Source organism: Chiloscyllium plagiosum, chromosome 5 (assembly GCF_004010195.1).
Source record: "Chiloscyllium plagiosum isolate BGI_BamShark_2017 chromosome 5, ASM401019v2, whole genome shotgun sequence".
Lineage (NCBI taxonomy): Eukaryota > Metazoa > Chordata > Chondrichthyes > Orectolobiformes > Hemiscylliidae > Chiloscyllium > Chiloscyllium plagiosum.
Window position 1 is genome coordinate 18,675,205 of NC_057714.1, and position 25,479 is coordinate 18,700,683.

The 25,479-nt window shown below is 40.2% G+C and overlaps 1 protein-coding gene across 1 annotated transcript in view; it reads left to right on the forward strand.

Moving 5' to 3' along the window:
• Positions 1–25,479, forward strand: part of LOC122550233 (triple functional domain protein-like) — a 561,659-nt gene that overhangs the window by 207,041 nt on the left and 329,139 nt on the right. The window contains exons 4-6 of the mRNA XM_043690993.1: positions 10,043–10,235; positions 11,805–12,317; positions 17,905–18,027. Coding sequence (XP_043546928.1) covers positions 10,043–10,235; positions 11,805–12,317; positions 17,905–18,027 — 829 coding nt within the window. The remainder of the gene's footprint in view (positions 1–10,042; positions 10,236–11,804; positions 12,318–17,904; positions 18,028–25,479) is intronic.

The following is a 25,479-nucleotide window of genomic DNA, read 5'->3' on the forward strand; positions in this document are numbered from 1 at the left end:
ATTAATGGAGATGGCGAGGTCCAGGAAGGGGAGGGAGGTGTCAGAGATGTCCAGGTAAATTTAAAGTCAGGGTGGAATGTGTTGGTGAAGTTGATGAATTGCTCAACCTCCTTGCGGGAGCACGAGGTGGCGCCAATGCAGTCATCAATGTAGCAGAGGAAGAGGTGGGGAGTGTTCAAGACTGACTCTACTGTCACAAGAGGTTGGTCAGTTTCGAAGCGGTCAATTGTGATAGGGGACTCTCTAACCAGAGGCACAGACAGATCTGTCTGTGGCCGACAAGACATCAGAATGGTATGTTGCCTCTCTGTGCCAAGATCAAGGATATCTCAGAGAGGGTGCAGAGGGACCATCAGGAGGTCATTGTACACGTTGAAACTAATGTCATAGGAAGAGAATGAGGTTCTCAGGACAGAATTTATAAAATTAGGCAGGAGGTTAAAAAGTAAGTCCTTATGGGTAGTAATATCTGGATTACAACCAGTGCCATGAGCTAGTGAGAGTAGTAACAGGAGGATAGAGGATAGAAGGATGATTTGCACCTGAATTGGAAGAGGACTATTGTGCTCATGGGGGATTTGTTAAGCTGCTTCGGAGGAATTGAACTAGTAAGGGTGGGGGAGCGCGAGTCGGGTGGGGAGCCCAGGAAGGAAAGAAATCAGTCTGTGACTGATGCAGTTGGGAAAAGGAGCAAGTCAAATAGTCAGGGCAGGCAGGGATAAAGCAGAGAATGACATTGGACTGATAAATTGAACTGTATTTATTTCAGTGCAAGCAGCCTAAACAGTAAGACAGATGAACTCACGGCATGATTGGGAAATGGGACTGGTATGTCATAGCAATTACAGAGATGTGGCTCAGGAATGGACAGGACTGACAGCTAAGTGTTCCTGGGTATTGATGCCACAGGAAGGATAGAAAGACTGGGCAGGAGAGAAAGGAGTGTGGTAGTTTTATTCAGGAATACAGGTCTCCCCCACTTTTTGAAAGTTTGCTTTATGCTTCTTCACTTTTACGAGAAAAGGTGAAATTTTTCCCATCAAACTGAATCCATCTTTGTTTTACTCCATTTCGGCTTACGAAAGTTTTCATAGAAACGCTGTACTTTCAGATAGCAGATACAAATCTTAACATTTGTAGCTGTACGTAGGGCAGGTTTTCCTCGGGAGTACGTATGGGAAGTTATTTGGTGGAACTGAGAAATAAGAAAGGAATGATCACCTTTTTGGGATTGTACTCTAGACACCCCCAGGAGTCAGTGGAAAATTGAGAAGCAAATTTGTAAGGAGATCTGAGTTATCTGTAAAAATAATAGGATGGCAATGGTGAAGGTTTTAACTTTTCAAACATAGACTGGGACTGCCAGAGTGGATGGAAAGGAAATTGTTAAGTATGTTCAATAAAATTTTCTGATTCGGTATGTGGATGTATCTACTAGAAAAGGAGCAAATTTGACCTGCTCTTGGGAAATATGGCAGGGCAGGTGAAAGAGGTGTCAATGGTGGAGCACTTTGGGACCACTGATCTTAATTCTATTAGTTTTAAAAAAGTCATGGAAAAGGATAGACCGGATCTAAAAGTGAAAGTTCTAAACACACCCCCATCTATATCAGTGGAACTGAGGTCGAAAGGGTGAAGAGCATCAAGTTTCTTGGAGTGACGATAACCGATAACCTGTCCTGGTCTTCCCATATAGTTGCAACAGTCAAGAAGGCAGAACAATGTCTCCTCTTCCTTAAGTGGCTCCAAAAATATCGCATGTCCATAAGGATCCTCACCAACTTCTACAGATGCACAATAGAAAGCATACTGTCCAGGTGCATAATGGCCTGGCATGGCATCTGCTCTGCCAGGATCAGAGGAAACTACTGAGGAGGTGTGCACAGCCAATGCCATAAGGGGAGCCCACCTTCCATTCACGGGCTCCATTTACATGGGAAAAAGGCAGCCACATCAAAGATCCTTAGGAGCCTGATAATGATCTCCGACAACCTCTTCAATCAGGCTGAATGTACAGAAGCCTGAACACACACACGAGGGACAGCTTATTCGCAGCTGTTATTGGACTATTGAATTGACTCTCTAACCTCAAATAATGCTGATCTTGTTAACGGTGATCTGTCTTGTATGCCCTGTACAATGTTACATGTATGCCTCCGTCTAAATCTTTTGTTCTATACATCCTAGCTTATTGTGATCTGCCTGTACTGCGTGTAAACAAAGCTTTTCACTGTACTTTGGTACAAGTGACAATAAATAAAACAATCAAATTGATGGAAGGCCAATTTTGACAGTATTAAGCAAGAACTTTCAAAAGTTAATTATGGGTGGATATTTGCAAGTATAGGGAAGGCTTGGAAGAGGGAAGCCTTCAAAAATGAGATAATGAAAGCCAGGGACAGTGTGTTCCTGTTAGTGTGAATGGGCAAGGCTGATAGATGCGGGGTGTGCTGGATGACTAGAGAAATTGAGGTTTTGGTCAAAAAAAAAAGGATGCATGTGTCAGGTATGGACAGCAGGGACCGAGTGAAACCCTAGAAGAGTATACAAGCAATAGGAATATACTTGAGAGGGAAATCAGGAGGATAAAAAGGGGACATGAGAGAGCTTTGTCAAAGAGGGTTAAGAAGAATCCAAAGGGATTTTACAAACACACTAAGGACCAAAGTTAAAAATCGCACAACACCAGGTTATAGTCCAACAGGTTTAATTGGAAGCACACTAGCTTTCAGAGCGTTGCTCCTTGATCAGGTGGTAGTGGAAGGCTCAATCCTAACACACAGAATTTATAGCAAAAATTTACTGTGTGACGTAACTGAAATTATACATTGAAAAATTGATTGTCTGTTAAGCCTTTCATCTGTTAGAATTCCATGACAGTTTCACTTCTTTCATGTGTAAATCACAAAACCTTTTTTTAAAAAGTTGCATTCTCAGGTTAGCTGTTAACAATGGTGAAAGCCAGACAATATGTTGAAGGTGTTAGCCCCCTGTGTTCTCTGTCAATGCCATGATGTTTAGATTGATTCTAATCTAAAAAGTGAGATCATGGAGTTTTACATGAATTCATGCAGTTTTTGAGCAAAGTACAATGTAACCCTGAAAGTACAAATTCACTCCACAAAATATATGCGTTCATGTGGGTCTTTGACTGTCTGTGTGTATGTGTCTGTCTGGGTTGGGGGTTGTGAGTGTGAGAAAGTATGTGTGTGTGTAGTGAGTACAGAGTGTCTTAAGTCTTGAGGGAGTGCATGTGTGAGTGTGGGAGTGTGTGTGTTTGTAAGGGTGTGTGTGGGTGTCTGTGTGCGCGTCTGTGTGTATGTGTGTAGGAGTATCTGTGTGTGTGTGTGTATAGTGCAATGGTGGTCACCTGTAGTGTGACATGATCCCAAGGACCCAGTTGAGGCCCTCCCTATTGGTACCGAACTTAGCTATCAGCCTCTGCTCGGCCACTTTTCGCTGCTGCCTGTCCCGAAGTCCGCCTTGGAGGATGGTCACCCAAAGGTCTGAGGTCGAATGTCCTGGACCTCTGAAGTGCTCCCCAACTGGGAGGGAACACTCCTGTCTGTTGATCCCATTCATCCATTGTCATAGCCTTTGCTTGGTTTCCCCAATGTACCATGCCTCCGGGCATCCTTGCCTGCAATGTATAAAGCAGACAATGCTGGCTGAGTCACATGGGTACCTGCCATGTACAAGGTGGGAGGTGTCCCCACACGTAATGGTGGTATCTATGTCCACACTTTGACAAGTCTTGCAGCGCCTACCGTGACAGGGTTGTATAGAGTTGTCCTGAGAGCCGGGTAGCTTGCTACGAACAACAATCTGTTTGAGGTTTGGCGGTTGTTTAAAGGCAAGTAGTGGAGGAGTGGGGAAGGTCTTGGCGAGGTGCTCATCCTCATTGATGTGTTGCATGTCACGAAGAACATGGCGTAGTTTTTCAGCTCCTAGGAAATGCTGAACAACGAAAGGTACCCTGTCAGTTGCAGCATATCTGTCTCCTGAGGAGGTCATTACGGTTCCTTGCTGTGGCACGTCGGAACTGGTGGTTGATGAGTTGGGCATCGTACCCCGTTCTTTTGAGGGCATCCCTGAGTACTTCCAGGTGTCTGTTATGTTCCTCCTCATCTGAGCGGATCTGGTGTATGCGTCGGGCTTGTCCATATGGAATGGCTGTTTTAACATGTTTTGGTTGGAAGCTAGAGAAGTGTAGCATTGTGAGGATGTCTGTGGGTTTGCAGTAGAGTGTGGTGCTGAGGTGTCCATCCTTGATGGAGATGCATGTGTCCAAGAATGAGACAGACAGTCGAGAGTAGTCCATGATGAGTTTGATGGTGGGATGAAACTTGTTGATGTCACTGTGTAGTTTTATCAGTGACTCCTCACCATGGGTCCAGAGGAAGAAAATGTTGTCAATGTACCTAGTGTATAATGTTGGTTGGAGATCCTGCATAGAGAAGAAGTTTTGTTTGAACCTGTGCATAAAAATGTTGGCATATTGGGGTGCAAATTTGGTCCCCATGGTTGTTCCATGTATCTGGATGAAGAACTGGTTGTCAAAGGTGAAGACGTGATCAAGAATTAAGCGGATGAGTTGTATGATGATGTTTGGAGATTGGCAGTTGTTGGTGTTGAGTACCGAGTCTGTTACCGCGATGCCATCATTGTGGGGGTTGCTGGTGTAGAGTGCGGAAATGTCCATTGTGACAAGGAATGTTGCCGGTTCGACTGGGCCGTGAGTGCTGAGTTTCTGTAAGTAATCAGTAGTGTCCCGACAGAAGCTGGAGATCCCCTGTACAATAGGTTTCAAGATGTCTTCCACATAGCCGGAGAGATTCTCACATAGGGTCCCATTGCCCAACACGATGGGACGTCCTGGTGTGTTGGCTTTGTGTACCTTTGGAAGGCAGTAGAAGTCGCCTACACGAGAAGTACGTGGGATGAGGCGTGTAGGGAACTCTGTAGGACTGGATCCAAAGTTCTGATCTGTGTGTTTAATTCATGGGTGTGTTCTTTGGTCGGATCAGCTGGTAGTTGCCTGTAGTATTCCTGGTTGTTCAGTTGTTGGTACACTTCGTTGCAGTAATCTGTTCTATTCTGAATGACAATGGCTCCTTCTTTATCTGCTGGTTTGATGACAGTGTTGTGATTGGTTTTGAGAGCCTGGATGGCATTGCGTTGTGAATGGGTCATGTTTTGCACTATCTTGTGGGTACAGCTGATGAATCTGGCCACCATTGCACTACACACGGACACACACACACGGACACGGACACACACGGACACGGACACACACGGACACGGACACACACGGACACACACACACACGGACACACAGACACGGACACACACACGGACACACACACACGGACACACATATACATGGACTTGCATACAGACCCCCACACTCTCACATGCACCCCCTCACAGACTTAAGACACACTGCACTCACTACACACGCACACATACACTTACTTTTTCACACTAACAACCCCCAACCCAGATAGACACACACACACACAGACAGTCAAAGACCCACATGCACACACATTTTGTGTAGTGAATTTGTACTTGCAGGGTTACATTGTACTTTGCTCAAAAACTGCATGAATTCATGTAAAATTCCGTTATCTCACTTTTTAGATTAGAATCAATCTAAACATCATGGCATAGACAGAGAACACGGGGCTAACACCTTCAACATATTGTCTAGCTATCACCATTGTTAACAACTAACCTGAGAATGCAACCTTTTTTAGAAAAAAGGTTTTGTGATTTCCACCTGAAAGAAGTGAAACTGTCATGGTATTCTAACGGATGAAAGGCTTAACAGACAATCAATTTTTCAATATATAATTTCAGTTACATCACACTGTAAATTTTTGTGTTAGGATTCTGTGTGTTAGGATTGAGCCTTCCACTGCCACCTGATGAAGGAGCGGTGCTCCGAAAGCTAGTGTGCTTCCAATTAAACCTGTTGGACTATAACCTGGTGGTGTGTGATTTTTAACTTTGTACACCCCAGTCCAACACCGGCATCTCCAAATCATGACTAAGGACCAAAGTCTAATTGGAGAAAGAATAAGGCCCCTTAAAGATCAGGAAGGCTGCCTATATGTGGAACCACAGGAGATGGGGGAGATCCTAAACGAGTGTTTTTCATCAGTATTTACTGTGGAGAGGGATATGGCAGCTCGAGAACATGGGAATAAATAGTAAATAGTAAAGTGTCCATACTAGAGAGGAGGTGGTGCTGGACATCTTAAAACACATAAAGATGTATAAATCGCTGTGACCTGATCAAGTATACCGTAGAACTTTGTGGGAAGTTAGCGAAGTGATTGCTGTGCCCCTTGCTTAGATATTTGTATCATTGTTACCTACAGGTGATATGCCAGAAGATTGGTGATTGTCTGATGTGCCAAAGGGAAAGCCAGGGAACTATAAACTGGTGAGCCCAACATCAGGGGTTGGTATGTTGTTGGAGGGGATCCTGAAGCACAGGGTTTATATATATTTGGAAAGGCAATGGCTGATTAACAATAGTCAACATGGCTTTATGCGTGTGAAATCATGTCGCATTAATTTGGAAGAAGAGGAGGATTGATGAACGTGATCTATATGGACTTCAGTAAGACATGCGACAAGGTTCTGCATGGTAGACTGGTTATCAAGGTTAGATCACATGGAATACAGGGAGAACTAGCCATTTGGGTGCAGCACTGGCTCCAAAGTAGGAGACGGTGGTGTTGGAGAATTGTTTTTCAGACTGGAGACCTGTGACCAGCAGTGTGCCACAAGGATTGGTGCTGGTCATATAAATGACTGCTTGTCATCATTTGTATAAATTATTTGGATGTGAGTGTTGGAGGTATGGTCCGTAGGTTTGCAGGTGACACTAAAATTGGAAGTATAGCGGACAGCAAAGAAGGTTACTTCAGAGTACAATGGGACCTTGATCAGATGGGCCAATGGGCAAAGAAGTGACAGATGGAGTTTAATTTAGATAAATGTGAGGTGCTACATTTTGAAAAGGCAAATCAGGGCAGGATGTATACACTTAATGTTAAGGTCCTGGGGAGTGTTGCTGAGCAAAGAGACCTTGGAGTGGAGTTTCATAGTTCCTTGAAAGTGGAGTCGCAAATAGATAGGATAGTGAAGAAGGCATTTGGTGTGCTTGTCTTTATTGATCAGTGCATTGAGAATAGGAATTGGGAGGTCATGTTGCAGCTACAGGACATTGGTTAGTCCACTTTTCAAATATTGTTCAGTTCTGGTCTCTCTGCTATAACTAGGATGTTGTGAAACTTGTAAGGGTTCAGAAAAGATTTGCAAGTATGTTGCCAGGATTGGAGATTCCTGAAGAAGGGCCTGTGCCCGAAACGTCGAATCTCCTGTTCCCTGGATGCTGCCTGACCTGCTGTGCTGTTCCAGCAATAAAGTTTCAACTTTGATCTCCAGCATCTGCAGACCTCACTTTCTCCCCCAGGATTGGAGAGTTTGAGCTATGGTGAGAGTCTCTGGAGCGTCTGAGGCTGAGGGGTGATCTTATAGAAATTTATAAAATCATGGGAAACATGAATCAGGCGAATTGCCAAGAGCTTTGCCCATGGGCTAGGGGAGTCCAAAAGTAGAGGGTGCAGGTTTAAGGCGAGAGGGGAAGATTTAAAGTCCAAAGATGTGCAGGGTCAGGTGAATTGGCCATACTAAATTGCCCGTAGTGCTAGGAAAGGGGTAAATGTAGGGGTATGGATGGGTTTCGCTTCGGCGGGTCGGTGTGGACTTGTTGGGCTGAAGGGCCTGTTTCCACACTGTAATGTAATGTAATCTAATCTAATCTAATCTAATCTAATCTAATCTAATCTTAAAACAGACTAAGGGGTAACCTTTTCACGGAGAGGGTGGTGCACGTATAGAATATGCTGACAGTGAAAGTGGTTGAGGCTGGTATAATTGCAACACTTAAAAAGGGCTTGGATGGGTATCTGAATAGGAAGGGTTTAGAGAGATATGGGCCAAAGTAAAAAAATGTAGTGCTGGAAAAGCACAGCTGGTCAGGCAGCATTCGAGGAGCAGGAGAGTCGATGTTTCGAGCTGCCTGACTGGCTGTGCTTTTCCAGCACCACACTTTTTGACTGATCTCCAGCATCTGCAGCCCTCTCTTTTTCCCTGGATATGGGCCAAATACTGGCAAATGGGACTAGATTAATTTAAGATATCTGGTCAGCATGAATGAGTTGTACTGAAGGGACTATATGACATAAAGGGGAAGCATGAAATGCAGAGAGGCTACAGGAGTGATGGTGTGTATTGAGGCTCTGCGTGGCTGAGCTGGATTCGGAGATGTGTACCCGTGCTGGTCTTGAGTGGATCTTTAGTCTGGGTCAGGACTGGAGCTGAACATGGACCAGAATGGAGGTGTGTGCTCCTAGCTATAGTGGAGTTCTGCACTGGACCAGCTGTTGCTATGAAAATACTCGTCTCTGTATTGGAGACTGTTCATTGCTAAAAAGAGAAACTCACAAGGCACAAAAATCTTAACGAATACAATATTAAAATTTTTGAATCAACCATGCAGTTAGTATTTTTAGGAAATAGACTCAGGTCAAATTATTTAGATCAACTGATGTTCTAAAATTAATTTGATGGCACACCTCTGCTGCTAATTCAAATTTATAACTTTCTATTTACAGTATGATGTATCATTTATTTATTTTTCTATAATATGCAAACTTTAGTAATTGTGTGCTTAATGTTACCATTGCTATCTTAGAGGTTTTGTTTTTGCTGGCATTGAGATCAGATTAATTTTTAGGTTTTTGTTTGATGTTTTAGTTTGTGGGATCTGGGCAATCATGGCAAGACCAGCTTTTGTTGCCCATCCCTAATTGTTCTTGAGCAGATATTGGTGAGCTAAAATAGGGTCATACTGGAAAACAACTTGCTAAATGTTGCAATGTTAACCACGGTAGAAAACAACAAAGGCAAAACTAACCACTCATAGTCTAATAATTACACTTGTTTGAAGTGGGTTAATAGCATTTGCATTAACTACTGATTACCCCATGTGCTATAACTTCACAATTGCTTGTCATTTTAAAAAAAAGGACTTTTTTTTTGTCTTCAGCCACTCTCATCTCTGCTTCTAACTGATCTAAAATTATTAGGAAGTAAATGTTGGTTTATGATTGAAATGATCATTTTTGTGTTTGTTAACTGGTGTTCCAAGAACCTGTGTTTAAGATGGGCTAAATTCTATTTAGGATTTCTGCAGCTTGTCCAGTTAAACGATGTTTGTCTTGTTTACCTGGAGATATTCAGATTCAAGATCATTTCATCAAATTCCTCAAATAGTGTCACCCAGCTTTGTTGTTATTTTACTTCTGCATACTGTCCATTGTTCGGTGTTTGCCCTTGTTTAGACAACAATCGGATCCTTTGTCTCTGATTGTGGTGGTCTGTCATTTCTCAACCTCTTTCATGACTGGAATAAGGATCTAAAGGTGTTTGGTCATCGTTCTTCTCTGTAGCAGTGAATCTCAACAAGAGTGGTGATAAAGATGATAAAATTGATTCAGTTGTATATCAACAAAGAGAAAATATTCACTTTAAACCTATTCTTAATCATTATCTATTCACCCTGTTATAAATGCTTGTTTGAAAGTATGTTGAGAGCAACATTAGACTTACTGATCCTCATGTAACCTGTTAACTATTCGTTGTCTGGGCTCATACATCAGTGATAATCACTTGGTGAGGACTGGATGATGGAGGCGGCCCAGCATGTGTGGAATCATATTTCAGCAAGGAGTTCTAGAGAGAAGAAAGTTCTAAAAAGAAAAGGAAAAGCAAAAGATACTTCGGGTCACTTAGTTGAACAAGCCCATTTGTATTTGTTCTCTGATTTCCCAAGAAAACTCTTGATGAACAGGAAGTCTAATCCTACATCATTGCCAGTCTTCATCTGGTGCAATTTTAATGTTATTTGGTTTGTCTTGTACATATTTATTTTCAGGATGTGATTTGTATTTCTTTTCTCCAGTGAGGAAGTATGTAAGCGAGGGTTCACTGTGATAGTAGACATGCGTGGATCCAAGTGGGATTCCATTAAACCACTGCTGAAGATTCTACAGGAATCGTTTCCTGGCTGTATTCACGTTGCACTGATCATCAAGCCAGACAATTTCTGGCAGAAGCAAAGGACTAACTTTGGCAGTTCTAAATTCGAATTTGAGGTACTTTTAAATATAAATATTAGACTAATTATGAAAAGAATCTTTTACTTGTTGCTCTGCTTCAGAAGTAACTATTTTGCCCAGACTATTTAACTGTGTTTTGTGCCTACATATTGAGTTTGGTAAGCTTATTTTGGGTTTCAGCCATGCTGTATAGGACAAAATAATTTTGTTAATGTGAGAAAATGACAAAGTTTCTCAATATACTTTGTGTGAACATATCTTTTAATCTCATGCTGTGATACAACTGTTAGACCTAAGTAAACAATGCTGAGAAGAAGTTTAAAAAATTAATCACATGAATTGTTCAGACAATGCTAGTGTACTGGAGGACTAATTAATGAACCTTTTCTGATGAATGATGTTCCTTTACATTCAGTTTGAATATAATATTTTTATTCAAAAAAACTCAGGCTCAGTAAAACAGTCCTAGGGACACATGCAGCTTAGTTGAGCTTGAAAATATAAAGTTATGTTCAGTTCATTGTGCTCCCCATGAAATGCAATGTTTAATTATTTATTAGTTGGTTTTACATAATTCTTTAGTCAATAGTTGCTGCAGGGCCTGCCTCACATGGCTTGTAGTCATATCACTTTAAGTAAACCTGTTATTTTTAAGAATAGTAGCTCACTGCAGCATCTTGTTGAAGCTAGTAAAGTGCAGGAATTTTGTTTTCTTTAACATCCAGCATATCAAGTCTTGCAGGGGCATGAAGAAGTAATGTGAGCACTGAAAGCCAGAATTTAGTCCTGGTACCCCAAACCTCCATAGCCTGTTTTAAATTGTTTCTTCTTCATTATGGTGAACAATTCTATGTTTTGTACATAAGTGTAACATGAAAAATCTAGCTAATAGCATAAGGACAATGTGAAAAGGAGGTCCCTTTAGCCACATTCGTAAAATTTGTGTTCTTTTCCTGTCCAGTGCTTCCAATTAAGTTAATTATAAGCTTTCTACAGAAAGAGATACAAGGTATAGTTTAAAGTGGGGGGCAGTGTTTAAGTTAAAACATAGCTGCAATAGTGACTTCATTTTTCTTTTTTTTAACAAATAAAATTCATTCAAGGTTTAGAAGTTATATTATTTATTAATTAATTCTTTACATGAAATCTGCAATGAATCTTTTATGTCTTATAATTTTTAGAAATGCTGCAAAATGTTGCACCCATTTGGCCAATCCATCATTACAGCGTTATTCCTGTTTTGTAACAAGGCATCCTATGTATTTGCAAAGTGAAAACCAGACATATTACAAAAAAATGAAGAATGATTTAAATGTCACTTTTCAACAATAGGTCCTGTAATTTTCCTTTTTAAATTTTTCTATTCATAATTTTACCTTTTAAATATATTCACTTACTTTCTCTATTATTTTCTGTACAGCAGAGATGAAAAAGCTCTGAATCCCAAATGTGAAAAGTGTAAAGCTGGAGTTGTACTGGAATGCATGGAAGTTGATGTCCGTTAATCCTAGGGCTATATTATGTGTACTACTAAAGTGTGGTCTTTAATATTGACTAATTGAGTAGCAAGAATAATCTGTTTTTTTTTGTTCTGTCTATGTTTAGACTAACATGGTGTCCATAGAAGGTCTTACCAAAGTTGTTGACCCATCCCAGCTCACTCCTGAGTTTGATGGCTGTCTAGAGTACAACCATGAGGAGTGGATTGAGATCCATGTGGCCTTTGAAGACTTCATAAGCAATGCATCACACATGTTATCCAGACTGGAAGAACTGCAGGAGATGCTAGCCAAAAAAGACTTCCCTCAGGACTTGGATGGAGCTAGAAAAATGATTGATGAGCATACACTACTGAAGAAAAAAGTCATCAAAGCTCCAATTGAAGAGCTGGACCTAGAAGGGCAAAAATTGCTACAGAGAATTCAAAGTAGTGAAAGTTTTCCCCATAAGAACTCTATATCAGGGAATGCAGATTTTCAGGGCCTTGTACCAAAAGTGTCCAGTATGCTGGACAGACTGCACTCAACCAGGCAGCATCTGCATCAGATGTGGCATATACGCAAGCTGAAACTGGATCAGTGCTTCCAGCTTAGGCTGTTTGAACAAGATGCAGAAAAGGTAAGGTTACATAAACCATTCAGCATGCATAACAATTATCATTGGTCTTGGAGTATTAATGGTATTTCTCATCGCCATTAATGAATTTAATTTGAATTTATGCATTGTAAGCTAAAATATAAAATTTTTAAGTATTTGAGAAACAAAACAGTACAAGTTGAATGTCATTTTAGTTGATTAGTCAGAATAATTATGAGAACACAGTGGTATGGAGATATATACCTCTTTATACCTTATGTCGATTGAGGGGGTGCTCAGTTGTCAGATTGGTATCTTTTGAATTAGGTATTAAACTGGGGTCCTGTTGGCCTGTTCAGGCACTATTCTTCAAATTAGAGCAGGGGTGAGTGCTTATGGCCAAAAAATAAAATTGAAACATTAAGTAGATGAATGAATTGCTTATGTACTTTGCTTTTAGAAAATATTTTCTATAATTCTCTGCTAAGTGCTTTGATATTTCCTGAGGGTATGGTAAGCATTCTGTTTTAGATATAGATATGTATACATGAAAATTAAAATCATATAATTTCTGATAATCCCCCAAGGATATTGAGTGGATTTGAGCGAGCAGGGGTAGCCCTGAACCTTTGGCTGCAGAAGAAGGGAGAAAGCAAACCTTTGACTAATCAGAGTGAAGGAACAAGGAATAAGAGCATTTAGCACTTCAAACCTGTTCTGCTATTAATTTAAATCCTGGCTAATTTGTAACTTAACTCTATCTAGCTACCTTAATTCCATAAGGGTAGTAAAAATATACTAATTTATCTTGAAATGTTCAAGTGATACCACTTCAACAGCTTTTTGGTGGAACGTGTTCCAGATTTCCTGATTTTTTTTTTATAGAAGAGTACTTCCAGATGATGATGATGTTAACGAACGCTATAATTTTTAAGGCTTATGTGGATTTTCCTACCAAAGGAAATATTTTTATTTTTTGTACTCTTATAAATTCCTTTAACCATCTTAAATACTCTCATTAGATATAGAGTCTTTAATTTTCTAAATTAAAGGGAGTAAGGGTCAAGCTACCATTCTGAGTCTTTGCTGTACTTCCCTGTAAGACCATTATGTGTCTTTGCTGAAAGTGATACCCTGAACTGAATAGACTTTCACCTGAACTTTAACTAACTGTAATAAAGTTTTCACCCCTGTGTATTCCAGCTCCCTTCCCTTTGTATTCCAACCCTTTTGAGATATAGGTTAACATTCCGAAGTCTTGTAATTATAATTTTTACTGGTTTATTAGGTTTTAGTGATTGCTGTATTTAGTTCCCTAAATCATCATCACAATTCCTAGCTTCTCACCTTTTAGAAAATACTCTATTATGGGTCCAAAGTGAATGTGATTGTGGTTTGTTAAGTTGACCTCCACCTGTAATAGACTTTTATGCTCACTAATGTAAAAATGCTGCTTTGCAATATTCTTCTGCCATCTATACTTATTACTATGCCGCCTAACGTGGCGTTAAACTGGAATGCAGGATCTCTATTCCTTCATCTGTGTCACTTATAAATATAGTTGAAAGTTGAGGCCTTTGCTTGATCCCTGTGGGACATCACAAGTCGCATGCTACCAATTTAAATATATATCTATTATATCTACTTAATGTCTCTGAACCCCTAACCAATTTAGATTTTAATTGAAAAATATAGAACAATCAGAATGATTAAAAATACTTTTTAAACTCATCAGTTAAGGGAAAAAATATGCTGCTACTAGAACAGCTCAAGTACCTGGAGAATACTGATTTTTATGTGACAGTCAAGTTTGACCTTCCTATTTATATATAGCACCATTCGTTGGCATCACAAAAGGGAACCTTCAGACATCTTATCATGATATTGGAAACATTTCAATTTAATGTTTCAATGGAAATTGCATTGCACAAAGTGGTTTTAATATATTACCAGTTGATGTAGGCTTAAAAAGGTTACCATAAAGCTTTAAGGACTGAGTAGCTGGATCATGACACCTGTGTTTTGTAGTATGGTATGTGTGGTTCTGAAATCAAAGAAATTTAGGAGGCTGACCAGTAAATTTGAACACATTTCATAGCATTGAAAAAACTTCAGTAACACGAGATGAGCTATGCACAGGTAGCTTTAAAAATATAGTTCAAAGTTTGTGAGAAGATTTGTAGCTTGGGTGCTCGTTGTTGTGGTTCTGTTCGCCAAGATGGGAATTTGTGTTGCAGACGTTTCGTCCCCTGTCTAGGTGACATCCTTAGTATCCTTAGTAGCCACACCAGCTATCCTTAGTAGCCACACACGCACATGACAAGCAACATGAATTTGACTGGGACAACTCTACTATCATAGGACAAGCCAAACAGAGAACAGCTAAGGAATTCCTAGAGGCATGGCTTCCATCCACAGATTCAATCAATAAGCACATCGACCTGGACCCAATATACTGACCACTGCAGCGGACAGCTGGAACTGACAACCAGAAGCGGCAGGTTCGAACCATTACAAATGCCGGAGGAAAGATCACAGAAGCGCTTCACAGGAGGCTCCCAAGCACTGAGGATGTCACCTAGACAGGGGACGAAACGTCTGCAGTTTAAACATATAGTTTTGAACTGTGATTTGATGTTGAAATGTGTCCATTGTTGTGGCCAGGGACGTTAGCAGTAGAAAGAAGCAGACTAAATGGATGCTAAGAGTATTGGCAGAACCTTCATAACTTTTGATAATTGTAACCTTTGATATCTTCTCCAGCACAGTTATCATAGAATCATAGAACCCTTACTGTGTGGAAAAAGGCCATTTGGCTCAACAAGTCCATGCCGACCCATTTTGCTACTCTATTGCACTGTATTTACCCTGACTAATGCACCTAACCTACACATCCCTGAACACTACAGTTAATTTAGCAGGGTTAGTTCTCCTAACCAGCACATCTTTGGATTGCGGGAGGAAACCAGAGCACCTGGAGGAAACCCATGTAGATACTGAGAGAATGTGCAAACTCCACATAGATACTCACCTGAGGCTGGAATCAAACCCAAGTCCCTGACGCTGTGAGGCAGCAGTGCTAATCACTGATCCACCTTGCTATCATGCCCGTTTTGATTGCAAAGCAGTTCCTCCCACAATTATTTGAGTATACTGTACTATATTTAATATATCTATAATGTATGTGTGTAAACACACATCTATGAATTGTATAAATATTTATTTTATGAATTTTCTCCAGAATTTGTTTTGCAGTGTCAGGATTTTTTATTGTTAGCATACACTCAGCCTCCAGTAAAAGGTTCTGAGGCAATAAGCTAAGGTTCTGTTTATCGTCTTAACTTACATAATAGGTTATTTGCAAATATTTAAACATATGCAAAGTATTTCTCCTATGGTACTGGTCAATAGGGTTAAAGTTAGTGTTAGTGTTCAGGATGTGTAGGTTCGGTGCTTTGGTCAGGGGTAATATAGAGTAATAGGGTAGGGAACGGGTCTGGGTGAGTTACTCTTTGAAGGGTTGGTATGGACGTGTTGGCCACGTGGCCTGTTTCCACACTGTAGGGCTTCTATGATTCTATGAATGTTTATTGGCAACAACACCCAAAAATGGATTACCAATCGATTATCTCATTTCTGTTTGTGCGATTTGACATTAAAAAAAAATGACCATTGGGGTTTTCCTACATTAGAGCAGTGATTTAAGTTAAAAATAATTAATTGATGGTGAAGTACTTCAGGGCATTCTCAGGATGTGAAAGACTTTGTATATTGGAAGTTGTAGCTTTGATCTCTACTTGATCTCAAAATATGTGACCACATGTGCCCAAATCAAGTTTCTTCAATTGTATAGCTGCTGATGTTGCGAATTTCAAATGGCTAATTGTTTGACCTATAGGTTTTGAGCTTGGTAGCGTAAGGCAGTTTTGTGCAAAGAGACATCTTAGCTTCTCTACTGAACTTGGATGGCAAACATTTAATAGCAGCCTGTAGCATGGGACTGCCCTGATACAGGGAGCGTCCTGAATCGGGCATGTCAACACCACCTGTAAACATTGGATATTATGATCTGTTTTGAGTAGTCAAAGCCGGTGGTTGACGGTAAGCTGCCAGCATTTGTTTTAAATTCCTTAACTCAGACACCATCACTTTTTTTTAAACAGTAATATGCTTAACAACATTTGCTGAAAGATAGAATTAACCTTGAAACTTTAATTAGTAGGTTTTTAAAGCTAAGTTTTAAATATATTTTCAAAAGGAAACTAGAATTTTTAGCTTTGACCTTCGCGCCATGTGTTTGTCCCAATCTTTAATTTACTCCATATATATCTTATTTAAGTTTCTTTTCTTGGAGGATGGGGAGGGGAATGGTTTTATAAATCCTTTACTTTGACTGGTTCTTGGAGAACCTAGTGACATCACTTCAGCTCAATACTGTGATTCCTCAGTCATGAATACTGATCTGTTTCAGTTCAACTGCATGAAACTGGAAGTAAAATTCCTGTTAGAGATAAAACTAGGTTGCTCGTTGAGGTGGAATTCCTTGTCAGCAACAAGCTACCTTGCTGGCTGCTGACTACAAAATCTGAAGCAATGGTAATGAATCTTTAGTATCTATCTAATCAGGTAACAGTATAAAACTCAGTCAAAGGACAGCATGTTTAATGATCTAGAACTTCTTCATGTTATTGAGTCATCATCTGGGTTTATATGCTCAAGTGCTGGAATGGGACTTGAATTCACCATCTTCTGAAACAAGGGTACTACCAACTGAGCCATTTACATGCTTGTGTTCAGCTATTTCTCCGGGTCATGCAATACTGCAGTGTATGAAGGATACTAGTTTAAATTCTGCATCTACAGTGATGAGTATGCATCGGGGGGAAGTGAGGACTGCAGATGCTGGAGATCAGAGTCAAAACGTGTGGTGCTGGAAAAGCACAGCCAGTCAAGCAGCATCTGATCCGAGGAGCAAGAGAGTCAATGTTTCAAGCATCAGGAATGTCATGAAGAAATATTCTCGAAACATCGACTCGCCTGCTCCTCAGATCAGATGCTGCTTGACTGGCTGTGCTTTTCCAGCACCACATGTTTTGACTAGTATGTATCAGCTGTGCATACTGCATAAATTTGAAGCATTTATTTAGTAACTTTCTATCTTGTAATTCATTATGTGTATCAGCTGTGCATATTGCATAAATTTGAAGCATTTATTTAGTACCTTTCTAACGTGTTATTAATTATGAATAATTCACATAATCTTCACATCACTGATTCTTTTACTGAATTTTTGGAAAGCAGTTTGACAGAAGTCAAGTCACTTTAAATTTTCATAATTCCACTGTCGCTATGTATGCATCGTTCTGTTGCCAGACTCAGATCGTAAACATCTGTATAAATGCTTGATAAAATTAGCTGTGTTTGTTCAAGCGTTATTTACGAAAAAAAGATGAAGATGAAGGAAGTATATGCTCTTAAATTTAACTGATCCATTTTGTGTGCGGTACATTCTATGTTTTCAGTCATTGGTGTCCAGTAACTTACAGGTAAACATTGTACCTCCTGATGTATTGTTTCATAAAACTAATTAAGATTCAATGTGTTTAATAAATATCCTGCTTCTATTCAGATGTTTGACTGGATCTCTCACAACAAAGGACTCTTTTTGAACAGCTACACAGAAATTGGAGCTACTCATCAACATGCAATGGAACTTCAAACACAGCACAATCACTTTGCAATGAACTGCATGGTAAGGGCCAGTAGATGAGAAGTGGTCAAAGGTTATTGCATTCCTTTTACTAACTTAGTAAAGGACTGTGATTATTTTTATTAATGAATAGGACAAGTTTTTTTATCATTAATGTGAATCTTTTTAAGCCTGTTTTCATGGGCTTTTGTACTTTTAAAATAAAATTAACAGCATCCTAACCCCGTGTTGTAATAGATGTTGTAGACCTAACTTTTCCAGTTAATGAGTTCTACCTAGGCATTGATAGAGAATACATTTTGTACACAAGTTTAGATTGAACCCCATCTCAATGTATCTATTAGGGAAAGAAATCTGCTATCCTTACCTAGTTTTGCTTCCTTGTGACTCCAGACCCACAGTCATGTGGTTGACTCTTAAGTGCTCTCTGAAATTGCCTAACAACATTACAAACTGTAAAAGCTAGGACTGAGACTGGACAGAGCACTTGGCATCAATCTAGGTACTGGAAATGACAATGGCAAGTTCAACCCTGTTGACTGTGCAAAGTTCTTCTCACTCGTGTTTGAGGACTTGCACTAGAATTGATTGAGAGCTGTCTCATAGACTGGTTAAGCAACAGTCTGTCTCAGAATTACATGTTTCAGACAGAGTTCAGCACACCACTACCATTAGCCTGAAGTCTGAACTGCCACATGGACTCACCTACATTGGCAGTGCAGTGATATATGGTCAGGATGGAGTTACCTTGCAAATTCTGAACATTGAAACAGGATTCCATGAAGTCTCATGCATCAGATGGGCAAGGAAACTTTTTGCTGACTTGGAAGGTCAGCACTGGTTCAGTGAGGAATGTGAGACAGCATGTCAGGAGCAACATCAGGCATACCTAAAAATGAGATGCCTGCTCAATGAAATAAAACACAAGGGATACTTGACATGCCAAACAGCATCAGGTTAAGCGATCCCAAAGCCAATGAATCACAGATAACCTCTACAGTCCTGTCACATCCGGTCATGAACGGTGGGGACAATTAAGCAACTCACGGGAGGAAGGGAAGCTCTACAAACATTCCCATTCTCAACGATGTAGAAGGCCAATACATTAGTGCTGAAGACAAGGCTGACACACTTGTAACAATCTTCAGTCAGAAGTGCTAATTGCATGACTCAATGCAGCATCCTGCTGTGGTCCCCAGCTTTGCAGTTGCCAATCCACAGTTATTTCTATTCATTCCATATGAAATTCTGATAGATGCTACAAAGGCTATGGACCCTGACAACATTTCGATGATGATAAAGATTTGTGCTCCAGAGCTAGCTGCACTCCTTGTCTCGTTTTCCCAGTACAGCTACAACATAGGCATCTACCTGGTAATGTGGAAAATTGGCCAGGTTTGTCTTGTGTAGGACAAATCCAATATGTCCTACACAAGACAAACCACCCTATCAATCTTTTGCAAAATGATGGATGGAATCATCATGCTGTCAAGCAACATGTGCTCAATAGTAACCTGCTCAGATTGCATTCTGCGTGGGCCACTCAACTCATGATTTAATTTGAGCCTTAGTTCAAAATCGACAATGACAGGTGAACTTCATGGTGAAATGAGAGTGACTGTTGATGAATTAAAGTCACATTTGACAGTGTGGCATCAAGTGACCCTGGGGAAATTGGAGTCCGTGGGAATCAAGGAGGAAAGTCTCCACTGATTCTTATTATATCTGCTACAAAGAAGATGGTAAAAACCGAAAAAAAACTGCAGATGCTGTAAACCCCAAACAAAAACAGAAATTGCTGGAAAAGCTCAGTAGGTCTGGCAGCAGCTGTGGAAAGAAATCAGAGTTAATGTTTCACGTTGAGTGACTCTTCCTCAGAACTGATGGTAACTAGGAAAATGTCAGTTTATATGCAGAAGATTGGATGGGAGAGCATGGGGATAAGGAGTAAAGCGATAGGTGGGGATAGACCCCAAAGAAAGAGAGGAGCAGTTAGACAGAGAAAGGAATGGATAATGATCTGGCTGGAAGGGTGAATAGCAATTAATGGGGCAGTTAGTGGCTATCTATGGATTGTGTGTCATAGTCGAACTACGTTAGTAAGGCCTGATGTGTGAAATGTGGCTAACAGTGGGTTGTGTGTGATAGCAGACAGTGTGTTCACAAGGCCTGACGTGTGGAGGGTTGGGATAAGGACATGGGAGATCTCAAGCACTAAAGTTATTGAACTTAATTTTTTTTTCCGCTTGAGGACCCTGCAGCCCCCTGGGCTCAATAGCAAGTTCAGTAACTTTAGGGCTTAAGTTCTCCCATATCCTTATCCCAACCCTCCACACGTCAGGCCTTGTGAACACACAGTCTGCTATCACACACAACCCACTGTTAGCCACTAATTGTTCCCATTAATAGCTATTCACTCTTCTAGCCAGATCGTTAACCACTTGTTTGTCTGTCCAATTGTTCTCATTTCCTTTTGTGCTCTATCCCCACCTCTTGTTTAATTCTTACCCACTCCCTACCTTTTGCATATAAACTGACATTTTCCTAATTATCATCAGTTCTGAGGAAGGATACTTGACCTGAAATGTTAACTCTGATTTCTCTACACAGACAGTTTCTGTTTCTGTCGATAAAGAAGTTGGCTGTGGTTGTTGGAGGTCAATCATCTCAGTCCCTGGACATAACTGCTGGAATTCTTCAGGGAAGTATCCTGAGGGAGGGTTCAGTCTTCTAGAGCTACTTCATCAATGGCTGACCCTCTGTTGTAAAGTCTGCAGTGAGAATATTTGCTGATCATTACATGATGTTCAGCACCATTCGAGATTTTTAAGACACAGAAACAGCCTGTGTTCAGAAGTAGCAAAACTTGGATAACATCTAGATTTTTAAAAGATGTGCTTTCCAGTCAGAGGCTAATTCTCTTCTCTGTTTGTATCTGATGGGTTCTACACAATGTCGGCAAGTTAGCTCAGCCAGTTAGGCAAACGGGGTTGGGGGCCAGGAGTCTGATGTGCCAACCAGGGAGGAGTAAGAGGGATTGAGAATCCGGTGGACCTTCAGTATTGAGGAGTGATGAATCAGTAGGCTGGGAATAGGTGGGGTGATAATTGGCCTGCCTTGCTTGGAGGGTTTGGAGGGGCAAGAAAGTGGTTGGAGTGGGGTCAGGGAGGGATAACATGAGTGATTGACTGTTTGGGGGCTCACTAGATGAGAGGTGAGAGACTGACTGGTTGTGATGCTGTCCATCCTGGTGAGTAAGAGAGTAAGAGGGGTGATTGGTTGGCTGGCTGGCTGAATAAATGTCTCTGAGTGTGTTAGCCGAGTGTGTGATTAGAGGATAAATGCCAGTACTACAGATACTGGAGATTGGAAATAAAAACAGAATAGTGGAGAAACTCAGCTGGTCTGGCAGCACTTTGTGGAAAGAAAACAGTTATTATTTTGAGTCCAACATGACTGAGAACTGGCTGAGAGAGTGAGAAACTCAGTGGGAGGCTGGATGAGTAATAGGAATATTGTTGGGTGAGTGAACAACTGAGTAAGTGACTGACTATGTCTGAGGTTTGGGTGGTAGTATGGCTGACTATATGGGTGAGTGAGTGACTGGCTGAGCTACTAGATACCTGATTCAGTGAGTGACTGAGAGCTGAGTTGGAGCAGTGTGTTTGAGTGAATGGAATGATGTCTGAGTAAGTGCGAACTGATGACTGACCTGGAGTGTGGGTTTGTGAATGACGGGGGCTGGTGGATGATTGGTGTTCTCCTCTCCCACTACTAAATCCTATCCACAAAGCATTAACTATCTGTATTTTAAGTCACGGAAAAATAGAGAGAGAAAGTGTGAGAGAGATCATATTGTTTAAAAAGAGATCAGTTTTACCTTGAAAAATCTGTCACTATATAATTCAAAAAGGTAGAAGTGAAAAAGATTAGCAATTCTGTTATCTCACCATCACTGTTATTTTGTATCAGGGTTAAGGAAGAATGAAAATCGATACAGAATGCTATTATTTTGATATGTGAACATAACAGGTTTGTCTGGATGAGTTTTCTATTCTCACATGGAGGGCAGGTCTTTTTGCAGTTGGGCATCAGTGATTAGTCCTTCAGAATGACTCCACAGCCATAGATAGATGAACATTGATTTACTGAGTACTTCTCAACTTTTTTCTTCTACTAAGACTTGTCATAGAATTTCTGCAGTGTGGAAGCAGGCTATTCAGCCCATAAAGCCCATATCAACCCATCAAACAGCATCCCACCCAATCCTTGTTTACCATGGTTAATCCATTTAGCCTACACAATTCTGGACACCATGGGCAATTTAGCACGGCCAGTCCACTTAATTTCCACATCTTTGGAATGTGGGATGAAACTGGATCACCCAGACGAAACCCACGCAGACACTGGGAAACTGTGAACTCTGAGAGTGGAATCCAACTGGGTCCATGATGCTGTGAGGCAGAAGTGCTAACTACTGAGCCACTGTGCTGCTTATGTTCCAGTGCACCTGCAATCTAACCCAATTTCCAATCATACTGTGGCAGAACAAGTGGATAAACTTATCTGAAGAGAATGGAGGCCAGCTGTATGATTCCTCAATTATTTAAATTTGACAGCTGAATTTAACCTATATTTTTTCAGTGCCCTCATGAGAAAAGATTTGCCAAGTTTATACATTTTGAAAAATTTGAAGCAAGCAGCTGATTTAATTAAAATAGTTAAATGTAGATTTATTTTGTTTTATCTTGTTTAAATTCCTCACTTGTTCATTTTTGCTGTTACTGTGCATGATGCCATAAGTCATCAATTTCACTTCATCAAGAAATTTGTTTTGTGCTGGCTATGATACATGCTGCTATAGCCTATAGTTGCAACATTTAAAAGACATTTGGATAGGCTCATGAACAGAAAAGGTTTAAAGGGATATGGGACTAGTTTAGTTTGGGAAACTGAAGGGTTTTCTTCTGTGCTGTATGACTCTAAGTACATTTGACAGTCTGTATTAGTTGCTGTCAAATCAAATGTGATTATATTCAACTGGAACAATAGTTTTTTAATATAAGAGGAAATACTGTGGATTCTGGAAAACTGGGGAAAAAAACACCAAGTGTTTGATGTACTCAGCAAGACTGGCAGCATTTGTGGAGAGGGAAACACTTACCTGTTAACTTGAAACATTAACTTTGTTTCTGAGTTCACAGAAACCTGTCACATTTGTAATAGTGCTGAACCTGGATGGAACTATCATTTCAAATTTTAATAAATCTTTGTTTTTCATTAAGTTACTATGTTTCAGCATTCCTTACAACCAACAGCAAGATATTTGCCAATAAACCTGTATGCCTGCAGAACAACATTGTCCCTTTATGTGAAATCTTTTGGTGCAGTGAGTTTGTTAGGCATAGGGTCAGAATTAGGCCATTTGTCCCATCGAATCTGCTCAGCCATTCAATCATAGGTGATATACTCCTCACCACCATTTTCCTGCCCTCTCCCATAATCCTTCAACCCATCACCAATTAAAAATCTTAACTCCTTAAATTTACTCACTGTCCCAGCATCCACTAAGCTTTGGGGTAGCGAATTCCACAGATTCACAACCCTTTGGGAGAAGTAGTTTCTCTCAGTTCTGTTTTAAATTTGCTACCCCTTATCCTGAGACTATGACTTCTCATCCTAGAATGCCCTAAAGGAGGAAGCATCCACTCCAGTTCTATTTTATCCATACCTTTTATCATCTTGAATACCTCAATTTGATCTCCCCTCATTCTTCTAATTTCCAGAAAGTATAGGCCTGAACTGTTCAATCTCTCTTCATACAATCGAGTGATCCTCCTCTGAACTGCCTCCATTGCCACTACACCTTTCCTCAAATAAGAGGACCAAAACTGTGCATAAGACTCCAGGTGTGATCTCACCAATGCTTTGCGTAGTTGCAGTAATACTTCCTTACCTTTATATTCTATTCTTTTAGCTATAAAAGCCAATTTTCTTTATTATCTGCTGTACCTTTTCTGTGACTCATGAATGAGGATACCAAGATCCATCTGCAATGGAGCACGTTGAAGTTTCTCCCCATTTAGATAATAGGTTGCCTTCCCATTTTTCCGACCAAAATGCATGACCTCACACTTATTCATGTTAAATTCCATCTGCCATATTTTGACTCACTCACCTAACCTATTTATATCCTTTTATAAGGTTCTTATTTCCTCACTGAAATTTACTGTCCTGCCTATTTTTGTCTTCCACAAATTTGGCTATCGAGCCTTCTATCCTGTATTTAAGTCATTAATGTAGATTGTAAATAGCTGGGGTCCAAAGACTGAACTCTGTTGTACACCATCATTTACCACTTGCAATCCAGAAAAATCCATTTATCCCAACTCTCTGTCTTTGTCCACCAGCCAATCACCTATCCAAGTTAATAAATTATCCCTAATTCTATGTGATCCAACCATGTGAATTAACCTTTTGTGCGGCACCTTATCAGACGCCTTCCGAAGTTCAGATAAATTAAACTACAGGATCCCCATTATCCACTTTGCTTGTTACATCTTTGAAGAACTTTAGCAAATTAGTCAAACATAAAACCATGCTGTCTCTGATGGATAGCGATTTGACTTTCCCAATGTACTGATATTATTTCCTTGATAATTGATTCTAACATTTTCCCAGCAACAGATGCTAAACTAACTGCTCTGTAATTTTCTACATACTGCCTCCATCCCTTTTTGAATAAGGGCTTTACGTTAGCATTTTTCAAATCCACTGGATCCTTTCCCATATCCAGGAAATTTTGGAATATTGTAACAAATGGATCGATTGACTCCATTCTTTAATACCCAAGGATGTAGGTCATCAAGCTTGAGGGACTTGTCTGCTCTCAGTCCTAATAGTTTGCTAATTACCCTTTCCCTCTCGATTTTGATTGTTCTAAGCTGTACCCTTTCTATTGCCTTTGATCTACCTGTTCCAGTAGGAATACTAATATCATCCACTATGAAGACTGAGGCAAAGCATTGATTTAGCATCTCTGCCATTTGTTTTCGTCACTCTTAATTTTCTGGTTTCATCTTCTCAGGGACGAACATTAACCCTAATGACTGTCTTCTCTTTCATATATTTACAGAAGTTTTTGCTATCCTTTTTGATATTTTGTGCTAGTTTTCTTTCGTGATTTATCGTGGCTCTTGTTATTACGTTTTTTTTTAGTATCCCTTTGTTTATGTTTGAAAGTTTCCCAATCTTCCAGTCTGCCACTGGTCTTTGCACCATGGTGTACCTTAGTTTTTGATTTCATATTGTCCTTGACCTCCTTGTTTTTTTAGCCACAGATGTTTTTTTACTATCCTTTACCATCTTTCTTTTAGTTGTGTGGAATTGAGTAGCTCCTTAAATGTCTGCCACTGCGCATCGCTGTCTTACCTTTTAGCCTTCCTGCCCAATCTACTCAGGCCAAATCTGTCCTTGTGCCTATGCAATTTCCTT